Here is a 14,503-nt window from a genome sequence, read left to right on the forward strand (position 1 = left end):
TAAACCCGTTGCCCTCCAGTGGATTCTGACTCACAGTGATCCTGTCAGTCTGGGTGGAACTGCCCATAGGGTTTCCAAGGAGCGGCTGGTGGATTCGAACTGCTGACCGTTTGGTTAGCAGACGAGCTCTAAACCACTGTGCCACCAGGGCTCCTTTTTAACTATAGCCAGTCCTTACAATTTTTTTCCCTTTATAAATACTAGAGGGGCATGAGCTGAATTAGACGCTAATTTCTTTTTATGAGATTAAAAAAAGCTGCAGGGATATTTAAACATTCCAATTAACTTAAAGAAGAAATTAATTTAGGTATCCTCATTTATACACAAAAGTTTCCACAGGGAGTGTTACAGATTCAAAACTAAATAATTGATTGGCTAGAAATATACTCAGATTCCTAAAATAAAATTTTAAAAAGAGACAAAACAAAGCTTTTTTCATTTAAGGGTGTAACAGAGCTAATGAGGAGCCCTGGTGGCTCAGTAGTTACAGCACTTGGCAGTTTGAACCCACCAGTGGCTCTACCGGAGAAAGACGTGGGAGTCTGCTTCCATAATTACAGCCTTGGAAATCCTACGGGGCCGTCCTACTCTGTCCTATAGGGTCCCTGTGAGATGAAATCAACTCAATGGCAGTGGGTAACAGAGCTAATACCTCAGTGAAAGGAACTAACCAAGTCTTCCTGTTGTTATCACCCTTTATTTTTAATAGATTTATGTATATTTTACATTTGTCCTGGAATAACGTATGTGCAGCTGGGGGAAGTGAAAGCTGCATGTTAAAAACTGCAGAGGCTGCTCTCAGGTTGAAAGTGCGTAGCCAGCCTCCAGTGATCACCACACACCTCTGGTGATCACCGCACACTTTCAATGACAGATATCCGCAAGGGCTGCATTAAGGCAGACTTCCTCAAAGCTCAGAAGGGAAGCTGCGATTTTCTTCAGTTACACAAATAAGTGTCTGATTTAGTGACAGAAACCTCCCAATATTATCTCTGGGAAATCAAACAGCTCCTCATCTTTCTGCAATAACACAAAGTTTCCACATAGCCAAGCAGCCCTGTGGACTTTAGAGATGTGAACAGTCACAATGCTGAGCTGCTGGGAGAGGAGGTGGAGAAAGGATTCAATAGTCTGTGAGACATAAGACGCTGCCCGATGCTCACAATAAGGACTCAACAGATTCGCTCTGGCAGAAATGTTTCAGGTATGTTTTGCTTTTTTTTTTTTTTTTTTTAAAGAAATGGTTACCAAAACCAAAGCCCTCTGCCATCAAGTTGATTCCGAACTAACTGCTCCATGGGGTTTTCTTGGCTATAATCTTTACGGAAGCCCACCACCAGGACTTTGCTCTGTGGTACTGCTGCATGAGTTCGAACCACCAACCTTTAGGCTAGTAGTCCAGTGCAAACTGTTTATGCCTCCCAGGGACTCCAAAGAAATGCTTAGGTGGTGAACTGAACTTTCTAATTAGTGAACAGGAGAATCAGTCTACTTTTTAAATGCTGGCTATGCTAGCCCATCATTTAGCTTATTGAGGCACTCACTGCATAAAACCAGGGCATATCGGCCTCACTCTTGCTTACAAAACAGAGTCATCAAAGCTATTAAGTATGAAATAAATAAGAGGTAATAATGAGTGGTTTCTCTATCTCAGAACGTGTAAAGTACAAGCACAATGCCATCTCCTCTCATCAGCACATATAACCCGTGTCCTTGGTGTGGCCAGCAGTGGTGGAAGGTCAAAGTTTCTTATACATCTTTGAACAAAGAAAGGGCAGAACATTTCAGGCCTCTTTTGATGAAACGGTTTCAAAAGCATATTTGCTATTCGCAATCCTCTTCTCTGGAAAAATGTGAAATAAGTCATTATAACTCTTGTATAAATAAACAATTTTATTCCGCTTTAGAAATTTTGAAGTATAAAGCTTCACAACCCACAAGTTTCTCATTCACTGTATGTGAAATAACCAAACCCACTGCAGTCGAGTCGATTCCTACTCATAGCGACCCTACAGGACAGAGCAGAACTGCCCCACAGGGTTTCCAAGGAGCGGCTGGTACGTTTGAACTGTTGACCTGTTGGTTAGCAGCCAAGCTCTTTAGTCTTCTGAAATTAAAATGTTTAACTATTACTAAAACAATTCCCAATTGTTTGGACAAAGTGTTTTAAGTTCTTGCACTCTTTCTAAATCTTAATTTCTAATAAACCTTTTCACCATAATGAGTTCTGTACATACTAGTCACAAAAAAATGATGTGCCCTTACCTACAGAGAGTTTATAACCTCCCTCCCCCCAGGGTATTTTCCCAAAGTGCGAATTACCAATACAGGTTAGAATTAACTAAAACTTTTTCTAGAAATACTTAAGAGAATTCAAGTTTTTTAAATAACTATTAATAAGATACGTATTTCTTTTACAGAAGTACAAATACAGGGAGTGATGATTTTTAATAGAGGTACCAAAGGCATGAAGATATTTTACAGAAAATATTAAGCTATTGCCTGCATGTTTCCAGGTCTGTAACATCAGCGGTGTCTGCACCTGCTTAGCTGACCCTGGCCTTTACATCATCAGACAAACCAAACCCACACCAAGCCAGCTGCTGTCAAGTTGATTCAGATTCATGGCGACCCCGTGTGTCAAAATACAACTATGTTCCATAGGGTTTTCGATGCTGTTTTTTCAGGAGTAGATTGCCAGGTCTTTCTTCTGAGCTGCTCTGGAGGACTTGAACCTCCAACCTTTTGGGTAGCAGTCAAGCATGTTAACCACTTGTGCTATCCAGGAACTCCTATTACCACCAGACAAGTCTCCTTCGAATTTGGCTGGATCTACACCCACTGTTTTCCCACACCCTAGAAATAAGGCTTATTTCCCAAAGACTTTGGGGGTGCCTGAAGATTATGATCTGAGTTATCATGCAATTCGCAATTTACATAGAAAGTCTCTGCCCATCAAGGTGCAATTCATACCTCAATCAGAATCTCGTTAGGTAAACCTCATTAGTGGACCATTCATCCTTTGCTTATTCTTTCTTTCTGTGAGTAGTGGTTAATGTTGCTAGCATTACAGAAAAAAAAAAAAAAAAAAAAGATTTTACCAGTTAAAATAACTGCTCTAGAGGAAAGAAGAGGAGAGTGCTCACCAGCCAGAGGCTGGAAACACCACACCAGTTTTCTGGACACATCAAAATTAAAAACCCCAACCAAGAACTGGGGAGTGCCTGGGTAGTAGAAACAGCTAAAAAGCTCTGCTGCTAATCAAAAGGTTGGCAGTTTGGGTCTACTCATAGACACGTCAGCAGAAAGGCCTGGCCATCTACTTCTGTAAAATCAGCCACTGAAAACCCTCTGGAGCACAGTTCTACTCTGACACACAGGGTCACCATGAGTCAGAATCAACTCAATGGCAACTGGTTTCCCAAGAACTGGCCTGGGGATAAAAAGGTAGGTGAGATTTGTAGCATTTGGGAAGTGAAGATACCACCTGAAGACTCTCAGCAGGGCAGGGAAAGATGGACTTTACCAAAAGTTAGCAAACTCCTGAAAGACTATTCGAAAGGCTTAAAAGAATTCTATCTTCACTTTTTTCTAAGAGATATTTGAGGGAGATGAACATGGGGAGAGGCAGAAAAAGGGGATGTTCCTGGTATGCAGCTGCAAATGACCACTGAAAGCCAGATAATTCTGGTTATGGATTCTGTAGAATGGATTTGCCCAGCAGTTTCTCAGTTTACACCTGTGATCCTGAAGTTATCTGTCCCGGACAGAGTTCTCCTCCGTCCTCCAGCACAGTTCAGGTAAACAGCAACATCTTGTCGTTAAATTCTGAGTCTGGGTTATTTTCTTTCCTCAAAACTAGGAAACAGATTTGTAAAAGAACTGAAAAGGAGTTATGCTTTATCATTTCTCTTTTGCCAGGAGGGCATTCTTACTCCTGGTATTTACGGTATCTAACATTTGTTGTACACAGGGTTGCCATCAGTCGGAACCAGCTCGATGGCACCTAACAACAACAACATCTATCAGATCATAAAAAAAACTAAACCGCAAGCATGGATGCCTATCTACTTTTTATTATCTCTCTCAAAAGACAGGCTGTCAATCATAGAGAAAAGCCAAAATATTGAAAGTAACACTTCAAAACACACCAAAGTGATGCTTGGATGTCACATTCACCTTTTACTTTGAAAATTTCTTAACTATAAAGATTTTTGCTTTAAAAAAATCTTTTATAAAATATAACTAATAATTTAAAAAGCACTCTTAGAGAATGTTACTCAATATTAAAATGCTGAATTCATGTACCTTCAAGCTTTTGGTTTATAACTCAGCAGATTCTGGCTTTATGACTGATTCAACATCTTGAAATAATTTCAAATCCATTCTCAAATGTCACACAGAAGATTTCATTGGTGAACGATAGTCCACTGTTCCACTTGTTTTACAAGGTATGAAATCGGATGTTTCATACCAATAATTATCATCATTTCTAAATGAACATTCACCTGGCAAGGCCCGCCATAAATGGACTGACAAGTTCAAGGCTCCAGGGACATTCCCACTGGTGAAAAATGGCAAAACGAATGGCACCATTGTGGAAACTCACAGCTGTCATCTGTTTCCACTTACACAGTGCAGTCCAGTGAAAGGACTCTGGGGGAAGGATGGAGAGAGGTTGAGAAGAGGTTTCAGACTCTTTCAATCTCAAGGCTGGCTACCTGAACAAAGCCTTTCATAAAACATACATGAATTCTGTTCTTTTATCCGGCAAACTATATGCTCAAACCAATCTGAAGAACCTGTTATAAAGGACAATCACATGCCTTAACACTTGGCTAGCATGGTAATATAAAGGATGGAGTAAGCATAAACCACTCGGGTTTTTTTTGCTTAAGTCTTCAGGAGATAACCTTGTCTAATGCTCTTTTTAGCAGATTTTCTCAGAAATAATCATGGATAAATAACCTGGAACAAGTACCAGGAATTGCAATGGCAAAGGATCAAGGAAGGTGTTGCTGCTACTGTGATCTTAATATGTAAGTGGCGGCAGACTACATGGATGTTCTAATGTTAGGTTACTATGAAAGCTAAAAAAATGATGCTGGTGTATTTCATTTAATGAAGAAAATGCAGTGGGTGAGAGCTCTCAAGTCAGTTTCTTTCCCTTAGCAACGCATGTTGTATCAGGAACATCATTTGTGTGGCTCTCCATGAAAGGGTGGTAGGCGTGTGTATACTTCATAGGTTTCCACCGGCCCTCAGAGGACCTGACTTATGCAGGGACCCGGATTGGAAGAGCAACAACACTCCCATAAGCCAGAATGACTTTCATTAAGTCCTATTACAGGTATATCCGGAGCACATTATTTTTCAAACATACAATGCAACACAATCTTTAGGGTAACATGGACCCTAGAGCACAGAGTTCGGCCGTCATGAGACTTCACAAATGGCAATGTCTACAGTTAAGAACTGTAACAGCAAAGAGCCCTCAGTTCTCTTCTCTTCTTAACGTGCTCCATGTTCTGGTGGTAAGCACATAAGCATCTACAGACTCACACAGACTCTGGCAGAGACTCTACGTGTCTAATTCATTACTGGATTATCAAGGGTTAAATATCTGTCCTCTCCTTGTCCAACAACTGGTCTAATTCCTCGTCCATTATTACTGTGAGAAAACTGTGTTATCCTAGACCACATTCAGTTGAAGCCTTGTACCTGTTTTACATACTGTATTGTCAATGTGAAGAGTCCTGGTGGCACACCGGTTAAGCATTCAGCTGCTAACCAAAAGGTCAGTGGTTCGAGCCCACCAGCCTTTCCACGGGAGAAAGACGTTGCAGTCTGCTTCCATAAAGATTACCGCATTGGAAACCCTATGTGGTGGTTCTACTCTGTCCTACATGGTTGCTATGAATTGTCATCTACTCAACGGCAGTAAGTTTGCTTTTGGATTGTAAATGTGGACATATACCTGCTACCTTCTGTATTACATATGAGCCATGGCTAAAGATGTTGAGTTAGAAGACACAGGCAGTTGGAAGCAAAGCTACAACAATGTTGGGGAAACTTAGGCCACGGGCTGAGTCCAGACCTCTGTTAAATATTAAATATTCTTTAATAAGTTCATAGAGGTCAAGTAAACAACAATGAAAAAAAAAAAAACAACTCACTGCTGTTGAGTCGGTTCTGACTCATAGCAACCCTGTAACACAGAGCAGAACTGCCCCATAGGGTTTCCAAGGAGCAGCTGGTAGATCTGAACTGCCAACCTTTTGGTTGCCCGCCGAGCTCTTAAGCACTACATCACTAGGGCTCCAGAAGTGAAGTAAATCTCTACAAAATATTCCCTCCAGAGAGTCCCTGTGGTTATCACATTCAGGACGATGCTTTAAACATTTGATATTGTAATTAAAGCAGTGTTTACCATGTGTATAACTGAAGTATTATTTTGGTATTGGTTATGTTTGGTTTCTTCTAGATACAATACAAAATGCGGCTTCATATAAGAATAAGGAAACAGCATTGAAACAAACGTTGGCTGAGTGGAACTTTAAGCATTATAGGTGACACTTTTTTTCTTAAAAGATAAATCAAGAAACAATTTTTAATATCAAAAGAATTTTATTCAAGGCTACACTGACCAATACTTCTAAAGTTCTAAATTAATTGTAAATACATGCTCTCCTAATTAATAAGGCTGAATCCTCCGGAAATTAAGAGCAAATAAGAGTCTGAAAGAGAAGCAGGAACTTGAGATAGCTGACCCAGAGGCCTACAGTTCTGATGACATGGCAGCTGCTGGACGGACATCTACCTGAAGACACTACGGGAGCTAGGCTGTTGTCCTCAGAAACTTCTGCCTGAAGACACTATGGGAGCTGGGCTGTTGTCCTCGGAAACTTCTACCTGAAGACACTACGGGAGCTGGGCTGTTGTCCTCAGAAACTTCTGCCTGAAGACACTACGGGAGCTGGGCTGTTGTCCTCGGAAACTTCTACCTGAAGACACTACGGGAGCTGGGCTGTTGTCCTCAGAAACTTTTGCCTGAAGACACTACGGGAGCTGGACTGCTGTCCTCAGAAACTTCTGCCTGACAGTTCTCAATGACTGTTTCTCTGTGTCTTTCCTTTCCCTCTTCTCTCTCTTAAACCAGGATCTTTTCAATTGCCTTATATACATACAAAAGCTGGACAGTGAAAAAGGAAGACAGAAGAATTATTTATCCATTTGAATTATGGTGTTGGTGAAGAATATTGAATATACTGTAGATTGCCAGGAAAACAAACAAATTGGTTTTAGAAGAAATACAACCAAAATGCTAATTAGAAATGAGGACAGTGAAACTTCGGCTCACTTAATTTGGACATGTCTTCATAGTGTTCTTTCCTGACTTGATGGCAACTAACAACAACAACAAGATTTCTGACACAATGACTACAGGGTGATTCAGGATGCACAAAAGAGAAGCATCAAACTCACTTGAGAAAAGGATGACTTCTGGGGGAAAGTGATATATAAGCTGAGACATGAAGAATAAGTAAGAATTAGAAGGTGGGAGAGTCCTCCCAGGAAGAGTAAGGATATCGTGAAGATCTGAAAGAATTTCAACGTAGAAAGGGTCTAGTATGAGAAAGGAAATAGAGAAAGAAGAGACAGAGGTGCCAGAGCATACCAGACATCCTATTAGTCACAATGAGCAGCTGGGACTGTTTGTCCAAAGCAATCAGAGGTCATGGAAGTATTTCATGCAGTAATGTAACATGATTATATTTTAAAATGGTCTCTCTGACTAGAATGTGGAGACTGGGCTGAAAATAGAAGAAATTGTACCCAGGACACCAATTTGGGACTACAGCAGTAATCCAGGTGGGTGATAGGATGTAATCCAGGTGGGAGATAGGATGAAGGCTGTGGGAGCAGGTAGGTAAAAAAAAAAAAAAAAAATTATTACTGGTAGGTAAGTAAGTAAAATCTTCATATTGCATTCTTGTAAATCAACATAACACATACACAGTTGTCCCTTGGTACACGCAAGGGATTGGTTCCAGAACCCCCTGCGGACGCCAAAATCTGCGGACATTCAAGTCCCTCGTATAAAATGGTGCAGTATTTGCATATAACCTAAGCACATGCTCCTGTATACTTTAAATCATCTCTAGAATACTTACATCACCTAATACAATGTAAACGAAAAAAACAAACCCATTGTTGTTTAGTCGATTCTGATTCATAGAAACGCTATAAGACAGAGTAGAACTGCCCCATAGGGTTTCCAAGGAGTGGCTGTTGGATTCAAACTGCTGACCTTTTGGTTAGCAGCCAAGCTCTTAATCGCTGCGCCACCAGGGCTCCATATACAATGTAAATGATATGCAAAAATATGCAAATGTTGTACTGCATTGTTTCCGGAATAATGATAAGAAAAAAAGTCTGTACATGTTCAGTACAGACACAACCATCGCAGGCCTAAGTATATAGTACATGTCAGCAACAATAACTTTTTTTCCAAATACCTTTCATCCACAGTTGGTTGACTCCATGGATGTGGATCCAGCAGATACAGAGGGCCAGCTGTATATAAAGAGCACATGCAAAATAATTTTTTCCTGAAGTAGCTGTTATAGAATAAATTATATCCTCAAAAATACATGTAGGGATCCTAACCCCCTTACCTGTGGATGCCTTACATCTAAGGTAATGTAATATAATCACTTTCCATAATGTAATTTAATGTAATATAATAAATCAATCATTTGAAGTCATACCAGTACAGGATGGATTCTAAATCTAATCACTTCTGAGTTATATGAAGAGCAGATTAGACACAGAGATATGTACACATGGGGGAAGAGAGATGCTGTGAGAATCCTTTACAAACCAAGGAACTAAGGAATTCCCAGGACTACTACCTACAAGGAAGGAATCGACACAGTCAAGAACCTTATTTGGACTTTAGGCCTTCAGAACTGTGAAAATAAATTTCTGTTCTTTAAAGCCACCCACCTGTGGTATTTCTGTTACAGCAGCACTAGGTAACTAAGACAGTAGTTCATGCATTAAATACAAAATCAGTATTATGTGAAACTGGATAATAAAATGAAAGGTTAATTTTACTTTGGGTTTTGAAATTCATGGAAAATTAGAAAAAGTAGATTTTCATCTTAGTCTCAGAATTTAAGGACATGAAGTGTTAACAAAGCTTAAATAGAAATTGTGAAAATGAGAAACACTGTAGTTATGAACAGACTGTTGAATAAAGCTGTCAACCTTCACACCCTGAGCTCCGCCTCGTCATACTGGTGAAGATAATAATAATGCAGACTGTGTGGGAGATACAAGCACATCCACAGTACGAGAATGTGAGGTTCAAGGGCACATGAGGAAAGGAAATCACAAAATGGAGCTAGAGAAAAATGTCTCTCTTCTTTATGTGCCAGTCTATACTCACCTAAATAGGAAGTGAAATAACATCCCATTTAATACTTTGGGGATTTTTACAGAGTTAAACAGATATTACTGCAATTTTCAAAATGACGAAAATGTCCTAGTAAACTTCTGAGACCTGGAATCTATGCAGCTATCAATACCTCACTTCTCTCTCTCTAATGTATTACACCCACTCCTCACGTATCGACATGGTACCAAAAACCAGGTGGTTATGCGAAAATCAGTGTTATGTGAAAATTGGCACTATGCAAAAATGATGGGCACATCAGATCACAAAATGGAGGATGACTATATCATTATACAACTACCAAACTGCATTATTACTAACTGTCAAATCACAGAGAATCATGGCCCAGCCAGCTGACAAATAACCTTAACCATCACAGCCAACATTATTTTCACCTCGTGCCTCGGCATTCATTACCGCCAGGTGTACATCATTAATGCACAAAATAGTTGGATAGATTTTTTACAACATTAGCCTTGCAACTCAAACAGATAAAAAGAGGACAGCAACAGAAGTCCACAGGCACCAGAAGAAAGGAAATAATAAAGATTAGCACAGAAATAAATGAAATAGAGAATAGAAAACAATAGAAAGAATCAATAAGGCCAAAAGTTGGTTCTTTGAAAAGATCAACAAAATCGACAAACCACTGGCCAAACTGACAAAAAAAGGAGAGTAAGTAAATAATCCAAATGAGAAATGAGATGAGCGTCATTACAATAGACCCAACTGAAATAAAAAGCATCATAACAGAACACTATGAAATACTGTGCTCAGCAGAGACCTGGCAGCAGGAGATGGTGCGGTGAACTTCCTGGCCCATGGAGACAGAAAGCAGAGTGCCTTTGGGGAGAGGCCTAGGGCCAGGGAGAGGCTTCCCTGTAAGCAAGGTTGAGAAGAGACTGTCCTGATGAAAGAACTGCATCTTGTGTGTTCCTGAGCCTGAACTATAACTGTTACTTCCCTATTAAATAAACCCCATAATCCTGAGTATGGTCTGTGAGTTCTGTGTGGCCATTACAATGAATTACTGAACACAGCAGAGAAGTAGAAAGTGCTGTGTGAGGAATGGTTGGTGTCAGAATTAGTAAAGATGGTGGAGAGAGGAGGATGTCTGGCTTCTACCTCATGGAAGTCAGCCCTGTGCTGCTGATCTCCGTTCTCCTTCAGCCTTGTAAGATTCAAGGTCAGACACTGCCTATACACCGTTTTTACAGAGACATATATAAATGGAAAAATATACCAGGCAGAGTCAAAATGAGAAGAAATAGCTGCAAACACCCATTAATAATTGGAAGCTGGAACGTACGAAGTATGAATCTAGGAAAATTGGAAATCGTCAAAAATGAAATGGAACTCATAAACATCAATATCCTAAGCATTAGTGCGCTGAAATGGACTGCTACTGGCCGTTTTGAATCAGACAATCATATAGCCTACTATGCTGGGAATGACATCTTGAAGAGGAACGGTGCTGCATTCATTGTCAAAAAGAATGTTTCAATATCTATCCTGAAGTACAACGCTGTCAGTGATAGGATAATATCCATACGCCTACAAGGAAGACCAGTTAATATGACTATTATTCAAATTCACACACCAACCACTAGGGCCAAAGATGAGGAAATAGAAGATTTTTATCAGCTGCTGCAGTCTGAAATTGATCGAACATGCAATCAAGATGCATTGATAATTACTGGTGATTGGAATGCAGAAGTTGGAAACAAAGAAGAAGGATAAGTAGTTGGAAAATATGGCCTTGGTGATAGAAACAATGCCAGACAGCAAACGACAGAATTTTGCAAGACCAAGAACTTCTTCATTGCAAATACCTTCTTTCACCAACATAAGCGGTGACTAGACACATGGACCTCACCAGAGGGAACATGCAGAAATCAAATTGACTACACCTGTGGAAACAGACGATGGAAAAGCTCAATATCATCAGTCAGAACAAGGCCAGGGGCCGACTGTGGAACAGACCATCAATTGCTCATATGCAAGTTCAAGCTGAAACTGAAGAAAATCAGAGCAAGTCCACAAGAGCCAAAATATGACCTTGTGTATATCCCACCTGAATTTAGAGACCATCTCAAGAAAAGATTTGACACACTGAACACTAGTAGATGAATTGTGGAATGACATCAAGGACATCATACATGAAGAAAGCAAGAGGTCACTGAAAAGACAGGAAAGAAAGAAACGACCAAGATGGATGTCAGAGGAGATCTGAAACTTGTTCTAGAACATCAAGCAGCTAGAGCAAAAGGAAGAATTGATGAAGTAAAAGAACTGAACAGAAGATTTCAAAGGGCGTCTCGAGAAGACAAAGTATTATAATGACATGTGCAAAGAGCTGGAGATGGAAAACCAAAAGGGAAGAGCATGCTCGGCGTTTCTCAAGCTGAAAGAACTGAAGAAAAAATTCAAGTCTCAAGTTGCGATAGTGAAGGATTCTATGGGGAAAATATTAAATGACACAGGAAGCATTAAAAGAAAACGGAAGGAATACACAGAGTCATTATACCAAAAAGAATTAGTCAATGTTCTACCATTTCAAGAGGTGGCATATGATCAAGAACTGATGGTACTGAAGGAAGAAGTCCAAGCTGCTCTGAAGGCATTGGTGAAAAACAAGGCTCCAGGAGCTGATGGAATATCAGTTGAGATGTTTCAACAAACAGATGCAGCGTTGGAAGTGCTCACTCGTCTATGCCAAGAAATATGGAAGACAGCTTCCTGGTCAACTGACTGGAAGCTATCCATATTTGTACCTATTCCCAAGAAAGGTGATCCAACTGAATGTGGAAATTATAGAACAATATCATTAATATCACATGCAAGCAAAATTTTGCTGAAGATCATTCAAAAACAGCTGCAGCAGTATATTAATAGGGAACTGCCAGAAATTCAGGCCCTTTTCAGAAGAGGACATGCAACCAGGGATATCATTGCTGGTGTCAGATGGATCCTGGCTGAAAGCAGAGAATACCAGAAGGATGTTTACCTGTGTTTTATTGGCTATGCAAAGCATTCGACTGTGTGGATCATAACAAATTATGGACAACATTGCAAAGAATGGGAATTCCAGAACACTTAATTGTGCTCATGAGGAAACTTTACATAGATCAAGAGGCAGTTGTTCAGACAGAACAAGGGCATACTGATTGGTTTAAAGTCAGGAAAGGTGTGCATCAGGGTTGTATTCTTTCCCCATACCTATTCAATCTGTATGCTGAGCAAATAATCCGAGAAGCTGGACTATACGAAGAAGAATGGGGAATTAGGATTGGAGGAGACTCATTAACAACCTGTGTTATGTAGATGATACAACCTTGCTTGCTGAAAGTGAAGAGAACTTGAAGCACTTACTAATGAAGATCAAGACCACAGCCTTCAGTATGGATTGCACTTCAACATAAAGAAAATAAAAATCCTCACAACTGGACCAATGAGCAACATCGTGATAAACGGAGAAAAGACTGAAGCTGTCAAGAATTTCATTTTACTTGGATTCACAATCAACACCCATGGCAGCAGCAGTCAAGAAATCAAGAGACACACTGCATTGGGTAAATCTGCTGCGAAGGACCTCTTTAAAGTTTTGAAAAGCAAAGATGTCACCCTGAAGACAAAGATGCGCCTGACCCAAGCCATGGTATTTTCAATCACATCATAAGCATGTGAAAGCTGGACAACGAATAAGGAAGAATGAAGAAGAATTGATGCCTTTGAATTGTGGTGTTGGCAAAGAATATTGAATATACCATGGACTGCCAAAAGAACAAACAAATCTGTCTTAGAAGAAGTACAACCAGAATGTTCCTTAGAAGCAAGGATGGCGAGACTGCGTCTAACACACTTTGGACATGTTGTCAGGAGGGATCAGTCCCTGGAGGAGGACATCATGCTTGGCAGAGTACAGGGTCAGTGGAAAAGAGGAAGACCCTCAATGAGGTGGACTGACACAGTGGCTGCAACAATGAGCTCAAGCATAACAACGATTGTGAGGATGGCTCAGGACCGGGCAGTGTTTTGTTCTGTTGTGCATAGGGTCGCTATGAGTTGGAACCAACTCGATGGCACGTAACAACAACATACCAGGCTCACACATAGGAAGACTCAATACTGTGAAAATGCCAATTCTTTCCAAAGAGATGTATGTATAATACAATTCCGATCCAAATACCGACAGTTTTTTTAAAATAATTTTTATTGAGCTTTAAGTGAAAGTTTACAAATCAAGTCAGTCTGTCCCATATAAGCTTATATACACCTTATTCCATACTCCCACTTACTCTCCCGCTAATGAGTCAGCCCGCTCCCTCCTTCCAGTCTCTCCTTTCGTGATGGTTTTGCCAGTTTCCCACAGCTTTTTTTAATGAGATGGAAAAACGAATCACAAAATTTATACAAAAAGGCAAGAGGCCCGGGATAAGCAAAGCATTACTGAAGAAAAAGAACAAAGTAGGAGGCCTCACACTACCTGACCTCGGAACCTACTATACAGCCACGGCAGTCAAAACAGCCTGGCATTGGTACAATGACAGACACAGGCCGATGGAAGAGAACCGAGAACTCAGGCAGAAATCCTTCCACATATCATCAGCTGATCTTTGACAAAGGACCAACCAAAGTCCATTAAATGCAAGAAAAGACAATTATTTTAACAAATGGTGCTGGTAAAACGGAATGTCCATCTGTGAAAAAATGAAACAGGACCTATAAAAAAAAAAGGACATATACCTCATACCATACTCAAAACGGATGAAAGACCTAAATGTAAAACCTAAACCATTAAAGATTATGGTGGAAAAAATAGGGCCCTAACACACGGCATAAATAGAAATAGAATACAAACCATAACTAACAATGCACAACACCAAAATATAAGGTAGATAAACTGGGAATCCCTAATAAACGAAACACCTATGCTTATCAACAGACCTCACCAAAAGAGGAAAAAGAGAACCTACAGACTGGGGGAGAAAAAAAAAAAAACTGGCTCCGACATATCCAACAAGGGTCTAATCTCTAAAATCT

General features: G+C 40.2%; 1 protein-coding gene across 2 annotated transcripts in view; it reads right to left on the reverse strand.

Annotated features, from left to right (window-relative positions):
- LHFPL6 (LHFPL tetraspan subfamily member 6) overlaps positions 1 to 14,503 on the reverse strand; it is a 349,617-nt gene that overhangs the window by 116,612 nt on the left and 218,502 nt on the right. Inside the window, exon 3 of one of the 2 annotated variants that reach the window (XM_049853380.1) lies at positions 8,520 to 8,577. The exons of the other annotated variant lie outside the window; for it this stretch is intronic. Within the exon in view, the coding sequence (XP_049709337.1) occupies positions 8,520 to 8,577 (58 nt within the window). The remainder of the gene's footprint in view (positions 1 to 8,519; positions 8,578 to 14,503) is intronic. 2 annotated transcript variants of the gene reach the window in all.

This window comes from Elephas maximus, chromosome 14 (genome assembly GCF_024166365.1).
Source record: "Elephas maximus indicus isolate mEleMax1 chromosome 14, mEleMax1 primary haplotype, whole genome shotgun sequence".
In the NCBI taxonomy this organism is placed as follows: domain Eukaryota; kingdom Metazoa; phylum Chordata; class Mammalia; order Proboscidea; family Elephantidae; genus Elephas; species Elephas maximus.